An 18,334-nucleotide genomic window follows, 5' to 3' on the forward strand; every position below is an offset into this window, starting at 1 on the left:
AGTAAATTGCTTGGATAAGGCAATGGCACCCCACTCCAGTACTCTTGCCTGGAAAATCCCATGGACAGAGGAGCCTGGTAGGCTGCAGTCCATGGGGTCGTGAAGAATCGGACACGACTGAGCAACTTCACTTTCACTTTTCACTTTTCATGCATTGGAGAAGGAAATGGCAACCCACTCCAGTATTCTTGCCTGGAGAATCCCAGGGATGGCGGAGCCTGGTGGGCTGCCCTCTCTGGGGTCTCACAGAGTCGGACACGACTGAAGTGACTTAGCAGCAGCAGCAGCAGCAAAGTAAATTGCTGTATTATAGAATACATTATATTCTCATTATAAAGTATTATTTTTGTTCATATATTGTTAGTTTTAATTGGTTTTTCTATAAACTACTATTGATCAGCAGTTAGTTCTATTGCTGTTTCACTTAAATAATAGCAGTTTATACAACAACCTGGAGAATGAAATGGCAATCCACCCCAGTACTCTTGCCTGGAAAATCCCATGGACGGAGAAGCCTGATAAGCTACAGTCCATGGGGTTGCAAAGAGTCAGACACAACTGAGCGACTTCACTTCACTTATATAACAAAAGTACACAATATAGAATAATATCAAATTTGAAATAAATACTGATTTTTTCTACATATTTATGTGAAAATAATATATATAGTTGCTTGTTACATGTTAAATGATTATATTTCCTTTTTTTTGGTCTACACACAGTCTGATATATCTGTATTTTAATTGTCTAAGAAGTTACTCCCCTATGTATGCCTCTCCTTGGTATTCAAGCTGCATATAAGCCTGCCCAGGAGTTCATCATTTATTTGACCCAAAAGGAAAAGGGGTAAAGGTAGACAGACATCCTCTTCTGAAATCAGGAATATCCTCCAGTTGTTCCCAGTCTCATCCAGACCTACTTGATCTCAAAACAATACTCAGGAACCCTAGGGGTGGGGATATTCTCAAGGAAAAATTTTAAACTTTAGGTTGGAGCCCCTACAATGCAAGAGAAAGGAGTGGCCTGAAAGATGGCAATGATGACTTAACACCATTTTAAACCAAGCATATGTGAGACAATCCAAAGTGAATAATCCAAATTAACTGATCAAATTAGGTACACTGTAATTTCTTCTTTTCAAATTTCCTACCACTAGGTACAATTTTTGTTAGTAAACAATATCAACAGTGATACAGAAGTACAAACTTAAAACTGTCTTAGTTTTTTAAAATCTTATGAGTAAATTAAAACCATATTTGTTGACATCAGTTGTTTTGCAATGTGGCTTGGAACCTAAACTTCATTTTCTTACGTATTGCCTTAGATTAACAAAGTTTTAAAGACACTAACCAACTTTGTGCTGGTGTCCATCATCAACACTTCCAAACGCTTCTGGAAGTGGCTTGCAGTTAGGAGGCGCAAACCCCATCGAACAATGGCAATGGTTTAAATTGTTGCATACCTGGAATAATTAGAAAATAGAACAATTTTTATGTACAAAGTTGGTTTTCTGTAGAGACCAATAAATATTCTATACTTATTGAACAGAGAATTTATCTTAAATATATAAATTCAACAAATTGTCACAAATTTTACCTTGAAATTTCCTATACTGTAGAAAGTATATCTGGCTTCTGTTGCCAAATCATTTTTAAAAATTCTTTCAACTCTCCACACAACCAGACCAAGATATTATCAATCAACAATAACATGCCACTAATTATCATGTACTTCCTAACTTCACAGAAAAGTCTGGACACTAAATTAATGAACAAGACACTTCTAATGACCTTATTTACCAGTTCCTGCCTTTTCTCTGTAAAAATAAGATCATTTTGGTTAAATGATAAACACAGTACCTATAGCATATCCAGCCCACATATTTACCAATCATTTTATATGTCCAGAATCATCTTAAATGTTTCTACATCTTCTCTAATAAACAGTTTGGCAATATTTCTCAAGAAAGTAAGATTGAACCTGTAAGTTATAGACTGTTAAATCACACCAAGCAGCATGAAGATGATAAAAAATTACTCAGAAGGTTTCTTTAAATCTCCAAACTCTTGACTAAATTGTTTAAAGCATGTTACTTAAAATCACTGAAATTACTTAAATTACTTTAAAAACTGAAATTACTTACTCCTTGTGAATTACAATCAACAGCATTACTGCATATTGTAGTATTGATTTGGTATTTAACCTCTACACAGGAAAAGTTCAAACAATACTAAAACAAAGCAAAGAAATTGAAAAACAAATTCAGTCAAACTATCAAATTAGACTGTGCATATAGATAATACATGAGAAAAAATTCAAGGACTCATATTACCAAGAATTGTCATAAAAATTCAAAACATAAAGTTATAATTGTCACAGCATTGAAATAAATATGAAATAAACTATGTGCCTTCATACTGTAAAAGTACAGTCATGTAAGAAGTTGAAAGTTTTATTTTATTGCCATCTAGCACCAGAAGTCCTCTTAGAAAGAAAAATATCCAGAAAAATAATCTGGTTAGTCCTTTGAGTTCAATCATTATGTGAGGAGCATTTAAAAAAATACCCAGGCCTTGGCTGTACCTGACACCATTATATCAAGATTTCTGTGGGCAGAGTTTAGACGATTACCATGAGCAGTTAGGGCTGAGAAATTTCACATGGGAGGTTGAGATAATAAAATCACGGGTATAAGGAGCAAATGAGGCATATTACTATTCCATGTGGGGGAAAAAAATGAGGAGAAAAGCAAAGCAAGGATAACAGGAAATTATATGAGGTAACAGAATGATGAGAGACTCTCATGAGAGAGATGGCTAAATGGCCTTCTAAGAAAAGGAATGTTTAATGTGTATGTTTATATTGCCCTAATTCATGGCATTAAATTATGTGACCTTTTCCAATTACTCAGAATTTTTCAATAAAATCAATAGTTTACAAAAGAGTTTTGTTCTTCGCTGTTTTGCTTTTGGATCATAATAACAACAGGGTAGACAGAAAGAGGAGGATCAGAACTCAGAAATAGAGATTGGAGCTAATGTCATTTAGATTTCAAGAGGAGAGAGACCTCAGATCTTGTATGTATCTGTATGTTTTCTTTTTTTTATATTTTATTTTTTAACTTTACAATATTGTATTGGTTTTGCCATATATCAACATGAGTCTGCCACAGGTATACACGTGTTCCCCATCCTGAACCCTCCTCCCTCCTCACTCCCCGTACCATCCCTCTGGGTCGTCCCAGTGCACCAGCCCCAAGCAACCAGTATCGTGCATCGAACCTGGACTGGCGACTCGTTTCATATATGATATTACACATGTTTCAATGCCATTCTCCCAAGTCATCCCACCCTCTTCTCTCCCAGAGTCCAAAAGACTGTTCTATACATCAGCGTCTCTCTTTTTTTTTTTTCAAATACAGTATTTTTTTAATATTATTTTATTTTTAAACTTTACAGTATTGTATTGGTTATGCCAAATATCGAAACGAATCCGCCACAGGTATACATGTGTTCCCCATCCTGAACCCTCCTCCCTCCTCACTCCCCATACCATCCCTCTGGGTCGTCCCAGTGCACCAGCCCCAAGCATCCAGTATCGTGCATCGAACCTGGACTGGCGACTCGTTTCATACATGATAGTATACATGTTTCAATGCCATTCTCCCAAATCTTCCCACCCTCTCCCTCTCCCACAGAGTCCATAAGACTGTTCTATACATCAATGTCTCTTTTGCTGTCTTGTATACAGGGTTATTGTTACCATATTACTAAATTCCACATATGTGTGTTAGTATACTGTATTGGTGTTTTTCTTTCTGGCTTACTTCACTCTGTATACTAGGCTCCAGTTTCATCCACCTCATTAGAACTGATTCAAATGTATTCTTTTTAATGGCTGAGTAATACTCCACTGTGTATATGTACCACAGCTTGCTTATCCATTCATCTGCTGATGGACATCTAGGTTGCTTCCATGTCCTGGCTATTATACACGGTGCTGCGATGAACATTGGGGTACACGTGTCTCTTTCAATTCTGGTTTCCTCGGTGTGTATGCCCAGCAGTGGGATTGTTGGGTCATAAGGCAGTTCTATTTCCAATTTTTTAAGGAATCTCCACACTGTTCTCCATAGTGGCTGCACTAGTTTGCATTCCCACCAACAGTGTAAGAGGGTTCCCTTTTCTCCACATCCTCTCCAGCATTTATTGCTTGTAGACTTTTGGATCGCAGCCATTCTGACTGGTGTGAAATGGTACCTCATAGTGGTTTTGATTTGCATTTCTCTGATAATGAGTGATGTTGAGCATCTTTTCATGTGTTTGTTCGCTATCTGTATGTCTTCTTTGGAGAAATGTCTATTTAGTTATTTGGCCCATTTTTTGATTGGGTCATTTATTTTTCTGGAATTGAGCTATAGGAGTTGCTTGTATATTTTTGAGATTAGTTGTTTGTCAGTTGCTTCATTTGCTATTATTTTCTCCCATTCTGAAGGCTGTCTTTTCACCTTAGTTATAGTTTCCTTTGTTGTGCAGAAGCTTTTAAGTTTAATTAGGTCCCATTTGTTTATTTTTGCTTTTATTTCCAATATTCTAGGAGGTGGGTCATAGAGGATCCTGCTGTGATGTATGTCGGAGAGTGTTTTGCCTATGTTCTCCTCTAGGAGTTTTATAGTTCCTGGTCTTACATTTAGATCTTTAATCCATTTTGAGTTTATTTTTGTGTATGGTGTTAGACAATGGCACCCCACTCCAGTACTCTTGCCTGGAAAATCCCATGGATGGAGGAGCCTGGTCCTCCTTAGCGATCCATGGGGTCGCTAAGAGTCGGACACGACTGAGCAACTTCACTTTCACTTTTCACTTTCATGCATTGGAGAAGGAAATGGCAACCCATCCAGTGTTCTTGCCTGGAGAATCCCAGGGACAGAGGAGCCTGGTGGGCTGCCGTCTCTGGGGTCGCACAGAGTCGGACGACTGAAGTGACTTAGCAGTAGCAGCATTGTGTTAGAAAGTGTTCTAGTTTAATTCTTTTACAAGTAGTTGACCAGTTTTCCCAGCACCACTTGTTAAAGAGATTGTTTTTAATCCATTGTATATTCTGGCCTCCTTTGTCAAAGATAAGGTGTCCATAGGTGTGTGGATTTATCTCTGGGCTTTCTATTTTGTTCCATTGATCTATATTTCTGTCTTTGTGCCAGTACCATACTGTCTTGATGACTGTGGCTTTGTAGTAGAGCCTGAAGACAGGCAGGTTGATTCCTCCAGTTCCATTCTTCTTTCTCAAGATTGCTTTGGCTATTCGAAGTTTTTTGTATTTCCATACAAATTGTGAAATTATTTATTTTGGCTCTGTGAAGAATACTGTTGGTAACTTGATAGGGATTGCATTGAATCTATAAATTGCTTTGGGTAGTATACTCATTTTCACTATATTGATTCTTCCAATCCATGAACATGGTATATTTCTCCATCTATTAGTGTCCTCTTTGATTTCTTCAAATAAGCAAGATGTGACAGATACTATGATATTATCAAAAAGTATTATATAAAAGTAAATTTGAATTTACTAGAGACTAGAGGCTAGAGACTTTCTTTCAAAAATATGTACATTAATTTTCCAGTGTAGCTCTTAGAATTAATAATTTCTAGGATAAATTAGAACCTTAAACTGTTGTTGGATATATTGTTTATAGAATATTAGAACTTTCTGAAACATTCTATAATTATAGAATTATATTATTGTTATAGATATAAAACAATTATATTATTGTTAATACTGTTTGCTTATTCTTATGTATAACATACATGATAACTATATGTATTGTATTATAGCAGAATATAATATTGTACTAATATTATTCAATTAAAACATTCATCTACAATCAGAAAAAAAATCGAGTTGATCATAATAAGTTAAAAATTAATATAAATTTAGATATTTTACAGAAACAATCAACACAATTTAAGAAAGTTTTTCCAAAAACAATCCATCAGTTCAGTTCAGTTCAGTCACTCAGTCGTGTCCGATTCTTTGCGACCCCATGAATCACAGCACGCCAGGCCTCCCTGTCCATCACCAACTCCTGCAGTTCACTCAGACTCATGTCCATCTAGTCGGTGATGCCATCCAGCCATCTCATCCTCTGTCGTCCCCTTCTCCTCCTGCCCCCTATCCCTCCAAGCATTAGAGTCTTTTCCAATGAGTCAACTGTTCGCATGAGGTGGCCAAAGTACTAGAGTTTCACCTTTAGCATCATTCCTTCCAATGAACACCCAGGACTGATCTCCTTTAGAATTGACTGGTTGGATCTCCTTGCAGTCCAAGGGACTCTTAAGAGTTCTCCAACACCACAGTTCAAAAGTGTCATTCTTCGGCACTCAGCTTTCTTCACAGTCCAACTCTCACATCCACACATGATGACTGAAAAAACCAGAGCCTTGATTAGACAGACCTTTGTTGGCAAAGTAATGTCTCTGCTTTTCAATATGCCATCTAGGTTGGTCATAACTTTCCTTCAAAGGAGTAAGCGTCTTTTAATTTCATGGCTGCAGTCACCATCAGCAGTGATTTTGGAGCCCAAAAAAATAAAGTCTGACACTGTTTCCACTATTTCCCCATCTATTTCCTATGAAGTGATGGGACCAGATGCCATGATCTTAGTTATCTGAATGTTGAGCTTTAAGCCAACTTTTTCACTCTCCTCTTTCACCTTCAACAAGAGGCTCTTTAGTTCCTCTTAACTTTCTGCCATAAGGGTGGTGTCATCTGCATATCTGAGGTTATTGATATTTCTCCCAGCAATCTTGATTCCAGCTTGTGCTTCTTCCAGCCCAGCACTTCTCATGATGTACTCTGCATATAAGTTAAATAAGCAGGGTGACAGTACACAGCTTTGATGTACTCCTTTTCCTATTTGGAACCAGTCTGTTGTTTCATGTCCAGTTCTAACTGTTGCTTCCTGACCTGCATACAGGTTTCTCTAGAAGCAGGTCAGGTGGTCTGGTATTCCCATCTCTTTCGGAATTTTCCACAGTTTATTGTGATCCACACAGTAAAAGGCTTTAGCATAGTCAATAAAGCAGAAATAAATGTTTTTCTGGAACTCTCTTGCTTTTTCAATGATCTAGCAGATGTTGGCAATTTGATTTCTGGTTCCTCTGCCTTGGACTCCCTTAGAAGAAATGGAGTAGCCATCATGGTCAACGAAAGAGTCTAAAATGCAGTACTTGGATGCAATCTCTAAAACAACAGAATAATCTCTGTTCATTTCCAAGGCAAACCATTCAATATCACAGTAATCCAAGTCTATGCGCCAACCAGTAACACTGAAGAAGCTGAAGTTGAACAGTTCTATGAAGACCTACAAGACCTGTTAGAACTAACACCCAAAAAATATGTCCTTTTCATTATAGGGGACTGGAAGGCGAAAGTAGGAAGTCAAGAAACACCTGGGGTAACAGGCAAATTTGGCCTTGGAATACTGAATGAAGCAGACTAATAGAGTTTTGCCAAGAGAATGCACTGGTCATAGCAAACACCCTCTTCCAACACAAGAGAAGACTCTACACATGGACATCACCAGATGGTCAACACCAAAATCAGACTGATTATATTCTTTGCAGCCAAAAATGGAGAAGCTAGTTCTATACAGTCAGCAAAAACAAGACCGGGAGCTGACTGTGGCTCAGATCATGAACTCCTTATTGCCAAATTCAGATGTAAATTGAAGAAAGTAGGGAAAACCACTAGACCATTCAAGTATGACCTAAATAAAATCCCTTATGATTATACAGTGGAAGTAGAAATAGATTTAAGGGACTATATCTGATAGAATGCCTGGTGAACTATGGACAGAGGTTTGTGACATTGTACAGGAGACAGGGATCAAGACCATCCCCATGGAAAAGAAATGCAAAAAAGCAAAATGGCTGTCTGGGGAGGCCTTACAAATAGCTGTGAAAAGAAGAGATGCAAAAAGCAAAGGAGAAAAGGAAAGATATTAACATCTGAATGCAGAGTTCCAAAGAATAGCAAGGAGAGATAAGAAAGCCTTCCTCAGCGATCAATGCAAAGAAATAGAGGAAAACAACAGAATGGGAAAGACTAGAGATCTCTTCAAGAAAATTAGAGATACCAAGGGAACATTTCATGCAAAGATGGGCTCGATAAAGGACAGAAATGGTATGGACCTAACAGAAGCAGAAGATATTAAGAAGAGGTGGCAAGAATACACAGAACTGTACAAAAAAGATCTTCACAACCAAGATAATCACAATGGTATGTTCACTCACTTAGAGCCAGACATCCTGGAATGTTAAGTCCAGTGGGCCTTAGGAAGCATCACTACGAACAAAGCTAGTGGAGGTGATGGAATTCCAGTTGAGCTATTTCAAATCCTGAAAGATGATGCTGTGAAAGTGCTGCACTCAATATGCCAGCAAATTTGGAAAACTCAGCAGTGGCCACAGGACTGGAAAAGGTCATTTTTCATTCCATTCCCAAAGAAAGACAATGCCAAAGAATGCTCGAACTACCGCACAATTGCACTCATCTCACACGCTAGTAAAGTAATGCTCAAAATTCTCCAAGCCAGGCTTCAGCAATACATGAACAGTGAACTTCTAGATGTTCAAGCTGGTTTTAGAAAATGCAGAGCAACCAGAGATCAAACAATCCATACGACAAAAATTTTGTTCAAATAATATGTTACTCAATCCAAACTAGTATTCACAAGAGATCTTCAAATGCTAGTTAAAAATTTACTCCCTACAGTGCATGCAAAAACACTTGATTATACATTGCACAACATAAAAAATTATCTGTATAAAATTTACTTAAAAGTAATGTTGCTGTTTAAAAGAGATATCAGTTCAGTTCAGTCAGTTCAGTCACTCAGTCGTGTCCGACTCTTTGCGACCCCATGAATCACAGCACGCCAGGCCTCCCTGTCCATCACCAACTCCTGGAGTTCACTCAGACTCACGTCTATCGAGTCAGTGATGCCATCCAGCCATCTCATCCTCTGTCGTCCCCTTCTCCGCCTGCCCCCAATCCCTCCCAGCATCAGAGTCTTTTCCAATGAGTCACTCTTTGCATGAGGTGGCCAAAGTACTGGAGTTTCAGCTTTAGCATCATTCCTTCCAAAGAAATCCCAGGGCTGATCTCCTTCAGAATGGACTGGTTGGATCTCCTTGCAGTCCAAGGGACTCTCAAGAGTCTTCTCCAACACCAGATCATTAAAAACAAATATTGGTGCAATTTTGCTTAATAAAACCTGTTAAAATTGTCCACAACTTGTAAATAGAGACAATGGGAGAACTACACTCACCCCAAAGTCATTTTTGAACATTCATTAAAGGAAACACAAAGATTAATTATTTAAAGGAATGCATTTTCCATAACTTGCTAGTCACTACTGATAAGAGCCTAGATTTTGGAAGTTACATGATAACACAGATTTTGTCTGGCAAATATATAAATGAGTTTTGTCTGACTGAAAAGATAATCCCCAAATTACGGTTTTACTGCTCTATAGGACATTAGCAGATTTTACTTTAAACCTAGCAGTTGTATTTCAACCGTCTTTTGCCCAATGGCTCTAAATATGTAGTCCTTCAAACACTCTTTGAACTTGTTCCTTCAATACTGTGTTTGATAGGTGCTCAAATTTGTATTTGTATAAAAGCTATGTTTTTAACATTTCTGAAAGTCTTCAAGCCCCCAGTGAACTACCTAAGTAGTTTGCCATAGTCAAATTTCTTTACCCAGCAAAAGTTCCCTTTAAGCTATTTAAGTATGGACATGTATTTTCTTATATGCACATGCCTTGTAGGGTAATTTACAAGTGGCATCAAAGATTTACTTTGGCTCACTCTCCATTTCTCTTGAGTTTTCTTTTCCTTCTCAGTTTGGTTTTGAGTTGTTTTGATATCATTTCTGATTCTTAACCAGTCAGTAAGTCTGCCCATGATATATGCTGTGCTGTGCTTAGTTGCTCAGTCCTGTCTGATGCTTTGTGATCCCATGGACTGTAGCCCTCCAAGCTCCTCTGTCCATGGGGATTCTCCAGGCAAGAATACTGGAGTGCATTGCCATGCCCTCCTCCAGGGGATCTTCCCATCCCAGGGATCGAACCCAGGTCTCCTGCATTGCAGACAAATTCTTTACCAGCTGAGCTACCAGGGAAGCCCACCCATGATATATACATGTATATATATATATATATGTGAATATATAAATATTTGAATATTTGTGAATATATAAATATATGTGAATGTTTGCATATATGCATATACATGTGTATACACATACAATTTTACTTATTTTACATATTACAGAATGGCTATACCTTTGGGTTGTATAAATTGTTTATTTTTACCACTTTAAAAAGAAAATGAGTGTGACTTTAAGGAACCGTATAATGTGTGTATAAGCTTTTAGGAAAAATTTTAGTAACAACTGTTCAGTTTTGGTAGGATCAATCATAAGATAATTTTAGAATGTGTCTGTGAATACTGTAGAGCCTGACAGAGGATGAGATGGTTGGATGGCATCACCAACTCAATGGACATGGGTTTGGGTAGACTCCAGCAGCTGGTGTCTACCAGGGAAGCCTGGAATGCTGCGGTTCATGGGGTCACAAAGAGTTGGACATGATTGAACGACTGAACTGAACTGAATACTGTATTGATGTAAAATTAGAATTTGGATTTTTAAGAATTGTATACCTAGAAATTGGTTGTGAAGTATTTAATTTGCTCTTAATAGAGGTCATCGTCATGAAGTCACTCAGTCGTGTCCGACTCTTTGTGACCCCATGGACTGTACCCCACCAGGCTCCTCCATCCATGGAATTTTCTAGGAATATAGGTAGTACAATTTTTCTTTATTTCTGTAATTCAGCTAAATGGGAGAGATTCAGTAGTTCACCAAAATAATTTTCTGGCTTTGTATCATGTAAATGGTTATTTTTAAAACTTCCACATATTTTTGAAAGAGCTAAAGTTCTGTATAATTTTACTACACTCACCTATTGATATGGGAGCTCTTGTATTGTCACTTTGGTTAACAGGGAGCTAAGCAAATTTTACTATATACCAATAATCCTTTTTAATTAAGTGACCATACCACCTTGGGCAACTGTGGTGATTTTTATCTTACCAGTTCTGAGTCTAAAGTCAAAAAAACTTGGGGGTCATTTTTTTAATACCTAAAACTATTTTTGAAATTTCTGAGATTGCGAACAGAAAGCAACGGATTTGACCTCCTATCTCATAAACAGAAGAATGCTAGAAATACTTAAATTTGTTTGGTATTCGCCATTATTTATTTATTTTTGTAAGATACTAAATTTTTAATGAAAATGCATCACACTGTAAGGGCTTTTTACAAAATAACAGAAACTATTGTTCCTAACTGCAACTGAGAAGAATTTTATATCTTTATTTTTAATTCATTTTAAAATTTAAGTATAGCTAATTTACAATGTTGTGTTAGCTTCAGGTGTACAACAAAGTAATTCAGATGTGTATGTATATATTCTTTTTCCTCTGGTGTAGGAAATGGCAACCCACTTCAGTATTCTTGCCTGGAAAATCCCATGGACAGAGAAGCCTGGGTGGGATGCAGTCCATGGGGACACAAAGAGTCGAACAAGATTGAGCACACATGCAATGATGATTCTTTTTCAGATTCTTTTGTATTATATGTTACTGCAACACACTGAATATAGACCCCTGTGGTATACAGTAGACTGTTGTTGTATACCTATTTTATACATAGTAATGTATATCTTAACTCCAAACTCCTAATTTATGATAGTCTCCATTACTTCTCAGTTAAATAGCAATGTAGGAGCTGCATAGGATTACAGTATGGAGATTCCTTAAAAAACTAGCAATAAAACCGCCATATGACCCAACAATCCCACTCCTAGGTATATACCCTGAGGAAACCAAAATTGAAAGAGACACATGTATCCCATTGTTCATTGCAGCACTATTTACAACAGCCGGAATATGGAAGCAACCTAGATGTCCATCGACAGATGAATGGATAAAGAAGTTGTGGTACATATACACAATGGAATATTACTCAGCCATAAAAAGGAACACGTTTGAGTCAGTTCTAATGAGGTGGATGAACCTAGAACCTATTATACAGAGTAAAGTGAGTCAGAAAGAGAAAAATAAATACCATATTCTAACACATATATATGGAATCTAGAAAAATGGTACTGAAGAATTTATTTACAGGGCAACAATGAAGAAACAGTCATAGAGAATAGACTTATGGACATGAGGAGAGGGAAGGAGAGGGTGAGATGTATGGAAAGAGCAACATGGAAACTTACATTACCATATGTAAAACAGATAGCCAATGGGAATTTGCTGTATGGCTCATGAAACTCAAACAGGGGCTCTATATCAACGTAGAGGGGTGGGATGGGGAGGGAGGTTCAAAAGGGAAGATATATATATATATATACCTATGGCTGATTCATATTGAGGTTTGACAGAAAACAGCACAATTCTGTAAAGCAATCATCCTTCAATAAAAAATAAATAAATTTTTTAAAAAGAGGTGCATAGGATGAACTGTCAAAGAAATTCAGCCAGCATTCCCTAGGTTAATTTTAAATGTTATTAATATAAGCAAAACTATTGGTCTCAGCATATATTGTATATGTTACAAGAATGAATTGAAAGCTCATAGAAAATCAAGTTCATTTCTCTCCATAATATTCTCTTATCCTCAAGAGAAACTTTGATCAAACTCTTAATCAACAGTTATCACACTCCTGTGCTCCAATAAGAGATTTTGTTTTTCTCCATTTTCATACTATTGGTGACTCTAATAAATTAAGCATTCAAACTTCATAAGCTTTTGATCAACTGGTAGTTTGTGCTTTCAGATACAGGATAGAAACTAAGTCTTCACTAACATGTAGAAAGGATCCTATAAGGTATTCCAAACTGTTTGAATTTAAGAATTGGACTCACAGGTACAGGATATGGAACTTCAGCTGACACTGATTAGACAATTTCACTGTGGTGTGAATTAGATATATCATATGGCTGAATCAGAATTCACTGGAATCCTTTATATCCAAAAATAAAATGCCATACAAAAGCAAACTGCTAACTCAAGATCCAGGGAAGTAAAAATTAATTATTCAGGGATAAATTAAATAATGAGAAAAATTAATTGTGGTTATGCTTTTCTGATGATAAATGAGAAAGCTTTTTTTTTCCTTCAGTTCAGTTCAGTTCAGTCACTCAGTCGTGTCCAACTCTTTTTGACCCCATGAATTGCAGCACACCAGGCCTCCCTGTCCATCACCAACTCCTGCAGTTCACTCAAACTCACGTCCATCGAGTCAGTGATGCCATCCAGCCATCTCATCCTCTGTCGTCCCCTTCTCCTCCTGCCCCCAATCCCTCCCAGCATCAGAGTCTTTTCCAATGAGTCAACTCTTTGCATGAGGTGGCCAAAGTACTGGAGTTTCAGCTTTAGCATCATTCCTTCCAAAGAACACCCAGGACTGATCTCTTTTAGAATGGACTGGTTTAATCTCCTTGCAGGCCAAGGGACTCTCAAGAGTCTTCTCCAACATCACAGTTCAAAAGCATCAATTCTTCGGTGCTCAGCTTTCTTCACAGTCCAACTCTCACATCCATACATGACTAATAGAAAAACCATAGCCTTGATGCATTTCTAATCTTCACTTCATTAGCTATATGCTTTTATAAACTGAAATGAAACATTTTAAACTAGTAACTGGCTCCACATGTCTCCTCAAATTCAGAAACAAAACTTTTACTGTTTCTTCACTTTTAATGGCAATATACTTATTTATACTCTTGATAATGGTCCACACTTATTGTCCTGCAAGCCTCCCAGGTGGCTCAATGGTTAAAAAAAAAAAAAATCCACCTGCCAAGTCAGGAGACACAGGAGACGCAGACTCTATCCCTGAGTCCCTGAGTAGGGACGCTCTCCTGGAGGAGGAAATGGAGACCCACTCCAGTATTCTTATCTGGAATACTAACCCATGGACAGAGGAGTCTGTGGGGTCACAGAAGTGTCTGATACAATTGACTGAGTACACACACAATAAATAACGAGAAAACTAGACTTAAGTGTGCTACTGCAGAAGAGCAGAGAAATAGCTGCAGAAAGAATGAAGAGACTGGGCCAAAGTGGAAATGATGCTCAGTTGTGGATGTGTCTGGTAGTGAAAGTAAACTCTGATGCTGTAAACAACAATATCACATGGGAACATGGAATATTAGGTCCATGAATCAAGGTAAATTGGACATGGTCAAGCAGGAAATGACAAGAGTACACATCAACACGTTAGAAATCAGTGAACTAAAACAGATGGGAAAGTGCAAATTTCACTGAGATGATCATTATATCTAATATTGTGGGCAAGAATCCCTTAGAAGAAATGGAGGAGCCCTCATAGTCAACAAAAGAATCTGAAATGCAGTACTTGAATGAAATCTCAAAAATGACAGAATGATCTGTTTGTTTCCAAGGAAAAACATTGAACTTCACAGTAATACAAGTCTATGTCCAGCTAATAATGCCGAAGGAAGTTGAACAGTTCTATGAAGATGTACAAGATGTCTAGAACTAACATCAAAAAAAGATGTCCTTTTCATTATAGCAGACTGGAATGCAAAAGGAGGAATCAAGAGATACCTTCATTAACAGGCAAGTTTTGGCCTTGGAATACAAAATGAAGCACGGCAAAGGCCAACACACTGGTCACAGCAAACATCCTCTTCCTACAAGAGACAAGTCTACACATGAACATCATTAAATGGTCGATACCAAAATCAGATTATTTATATTCTTTGCAGCCAAAGAGGTGAAGCTCTATACAATCAGGAAAAACAAGATCTGGAGCTGATTGTGGCTTGGATCATGAGCTCCTTAGTGCAAAATTTAGGCTGAAATTGAAGAAAGAAGGGAAAACCACTAGGCCACTCAGGCATGACCTAAATCAAATCCATTATGATTATACAGTGGAGGTGATAAAACAGATTCAAGGTATTAGGTCTGTTAGATAGAATGCCTGAAGAACTATGGATGGAGGTTCATAACACTGTATAGGAGGCAGTGACAAAAAACATCCCCAAGAGAAAGAAATGCAAGAAGTCAAATGGTGTCTGAGGAGGCCCTACAAATAGCTGAGAAAAGAAAAGAAGCAAAAGGCAAAGAAGAAAAGGAGAGATATACTCATCTGAATGCAGACTTCCCGAGAATAACAAGGAGAGAAAAGAAAGGCTTCTTAAGTGAACAATGCAAAGAAATAGAGGAAAACAGTAGAGTGGGAAAGATTAAAGATCTCTTCAAGAACATTAAGAGATATGAAAGAAACATCTCATGTAAAGATGCACACAATAAAGGACAGAAACAGCAAGGAAGTAACAGAAGCAGAAGAAATTATGAAGAGGTAGCAAGAATACATAGAAGAACTATACAAAAAAGGTCATAGTAAACTGGACAACTATGATGGTGGGTTCACTCACCTAGAGCCAGACATCCAGGAGGGTGAAGTCAAGTAGGCATTAAGAAGCATTACTACAAACAAAGCTAGTGGAGGTGATGGAATTCCACCTGAGCTATTTCAAATCCTAAAAGATGATGCTTTTAAAGCGCTGCACTCAATACACCAGCAAATGTGGACAACTCAGCAGTGGCCACAGGTTTGGAAAAGGTCAATTTTCATTCCAATCCCAAAGAAGGGCAATACTAACGAATGTTCAAACTACCATACAATTCTTCTCATTTCACATGCTAGCAAGGTAATGCTCAAATTCCTTGAAGCTAGGCTTCAACAGTACGTGAATTGACAACTTCAAGAGGTACAAGCTGAATTTAGGAAAGGCAGAGGAACCAGAGATCAAATTACCAACATTCACTGGATCATAGAAAAAGCAAGAGAGTTCCTGAAAAACATCTAGCTCTTCTTTAATGACTATGCCAAAGCCTTTGACTTGTGGATCACAACAAACTGTGGAAAACTCTTAAAGAAATAGGAATAACAGACAACCTTACCTGCCTCCTGAGAAATCTGTATGCAGGTCAGGAAGCAACAGTTAGAACTGGACATGGAACAACAGACTGGTTCCAAATTGGGAAAGGAGTACATCAAGGCTGTATATTGTCACCCTGCTTATTTAACTTACATGCAGAGTACATCATGTGAAATGCCCCGCTGGATGAAGCAGAAGCTGGAACCAAGATTGCTGAGAGAAATATCAGTAACCTCAGATATACAGATGACACCACCCTTATGGCAGAAAGTGAAGAAAAACTAAAGATCCTCTTGATGAAAGTGAAAGAGGAGAGGGAAAATGTTGGCTTAAAACTCAACATTCAGCAAACTAAGATCATGGCATCTGGTCCAATCATTTCATGGCAAACAGATGGGGAAACAGTGAAAACAGTGACAGACTTTATTTTTGGCAGCTCCAAAATCACTGCAGATCATGACTGCAGCCATGAAATTAAAAGACTCTTGCTCCTTGTAAGAAAAGTTATGACCAACCTAGAGAGCATATTAAAAAGCAGAGACATTACTTTGCTGACAAAGGTCCGTCTAGTCAAAGCTATGGTTTTTCCAGTAGTCATGTATGGATGTAGAGTTGGACTATAAAGAAAGCTGAGCACAAAAGAATTGACGTTTTTGAACTGTGGTGTTGGAGGAGATTCTTGAGAGTCCCTTGTACTGCACGGAGATCCAACCAGTCCATCCTAAAGGAAATCAATCTTGAATACTCATTGGAAGGACTGATCCTGAAGCTGAAGCTACAGTCCTTTGGCCACCTGATGTGAAGAACTGACTCATTGGAAAAGACCCTGATGCTGGGAAAAATTTAAGGTGGGAGGAGAAGGGGATGACAGAGGATGAGATGGTTGAATGGCATCACCAACTCGATGGACATGAGTAAGCTCTGGGAGTTGGTGATTGACAGGGGAGCTTGGCATGCTGCAGTCTATAGGATCACCAAGAGTGGGACACGACTAAGTGACTGAACTGAATGAACTGTGCACTTACCATGAACGAATTTTATGATAAATGATACCTCTATAAGGCTATTTTAAAAAGCATTGTTTGGTATATTGTCAAAATCAGCATAAGTATAAAATATAATTGTTAAAACACTTAAAATTTTTACTTCTAATTACCATTTCAGGACCACATATAGTGCCATCTTCTACAAATGTTTTATCTCTGTCTTCAGGTCTTTGAACTGTGGTAAACGTATCTCTAGGTAACTTCTCAGCATTCAGAAATGCTGATGCACATATTTCATCTCGTACATGCGTATAGATCACAGATAAATTTGGTTGTGATACTAAAGTTTTGTATGGCCAGGCACAAACTAATTTTCCGCACAATGTGTGACTAAAAGCATAAAGAAGAAGAAAAAACTCTTATTATTTACAGAAATAAAGTAGATTGCTGATACAGCTAACTTTAAAAAGTATTTTGATAATTTAAATCCAAATTTCAAATGTTTTCTGTAAGTGAATTTTAGGAGCATGTCAATTCATGTATGATGTGGCTCTCTGTGTTTTGTGATGAAATGTAGCAAGGGAAAAATAAACCATTTTTGCAATCTGACAGCCCTGATCTGTTCTATATTAGCTTCTGAAATTTGAGCAAGTGATTACTGGTGTTCCATTTTTTTCATTAGTAAAATGGGGCAAATTATTCTGACTACAAACATTTGATATATATAAATATACATTTAAATACATAGTATAAATATAAGCATATATAAAGGACTTCACATAATGACTACCTCATCCCATCAATAGACATGATTTTTATGATCATTGATATAACATTATAGCTATAGGACACATGTTATCTGTAGGAAGTAGGTAATATTGTTCAGCTCAGATCATAAAACAGAGAAAACCTGTTATAAAATGGCATCTTAGTTTGTACATGTATTCCAGAATCTTAGCAATATACAAGCTATATTCCAAACAAAATTATAATTTTCTAAATACATACCTAAACATACAAAAATCCCTGCCACAGTTTCCATATCTATCTCCTCTTGCATTTATTTCATCAAAACAAGCAAATGGAGCACCTCTAGCCCCTAAAAGAAAAAAGAAATTGTACAGAAAAGGTGGACTGAATTATTATGACCCGAATAACCACATTGGTATGATCACTCACTTAGAGCCAGATATCCGGTTGTGTGAATTCAAGTGGGCCTTAGGAAGCATTACCATAAACAAAGTTAATAGAGGTGATGAAATTCCAGCTGGACTATTTTAAATCTTAAAAAGATGA

General features: G+C 37.4%; 1 protein-coding gene across 1 annotated transcript in view; it reads right to left on the reverse strand.

Moving 5' to 3' along the window:
• The window catches only part of LOC129644378 (disintegrin and metalloproteinase domain-containing protein 5-like), a 166,720-nt gene that overhangs the window by 50,311 nt on the left and 98,075 nt on the right, over positions 1 to 18,334 (reverse strand). Inside the window, exons 15-18 of the mRNA XM_055570041.1 lie at positions 18,047 to 18,137; positions 17,209 to 17,428; positions 2,144 to 2,230; positions 1,351 to 1,462 (exon numbers count right to left, since the gene is read on the reverse strand). Of these exons, the coding sequence (XP_055426016.1) occupies positions 1,351 to 1,462; positions 2,144 to 2,230; positions 17,209 to 17,428; positions 18,047 to 18,137 (510 nt within the window). The remainder of the gene's footprint in view (positions 1 to 1,350; positions 1,463 to 2,143; positions 2,231 to 17,208; positions 17,429 to 18,046; positions 18,138 to 18,334) is intronic.

This window comes from Bubalus kerabau, chromosome 2 (genome assembly GCF_029407905.1).
Source record: "Bubalus kerabau isolate K-KA32 ecotype Philippines breed swamp buffalo chromosome 2, PCC_UOA_SB_1v2, whole genome shotgun sequence".
In the NCBI taxonomy this organism is placed as follows: domain Eukaryota; kingdom Metazoa; phylum Chordata; class Mammalia; order Artiodactyla; family Bovidae; genus Bubalus; species Bubalus kerabau.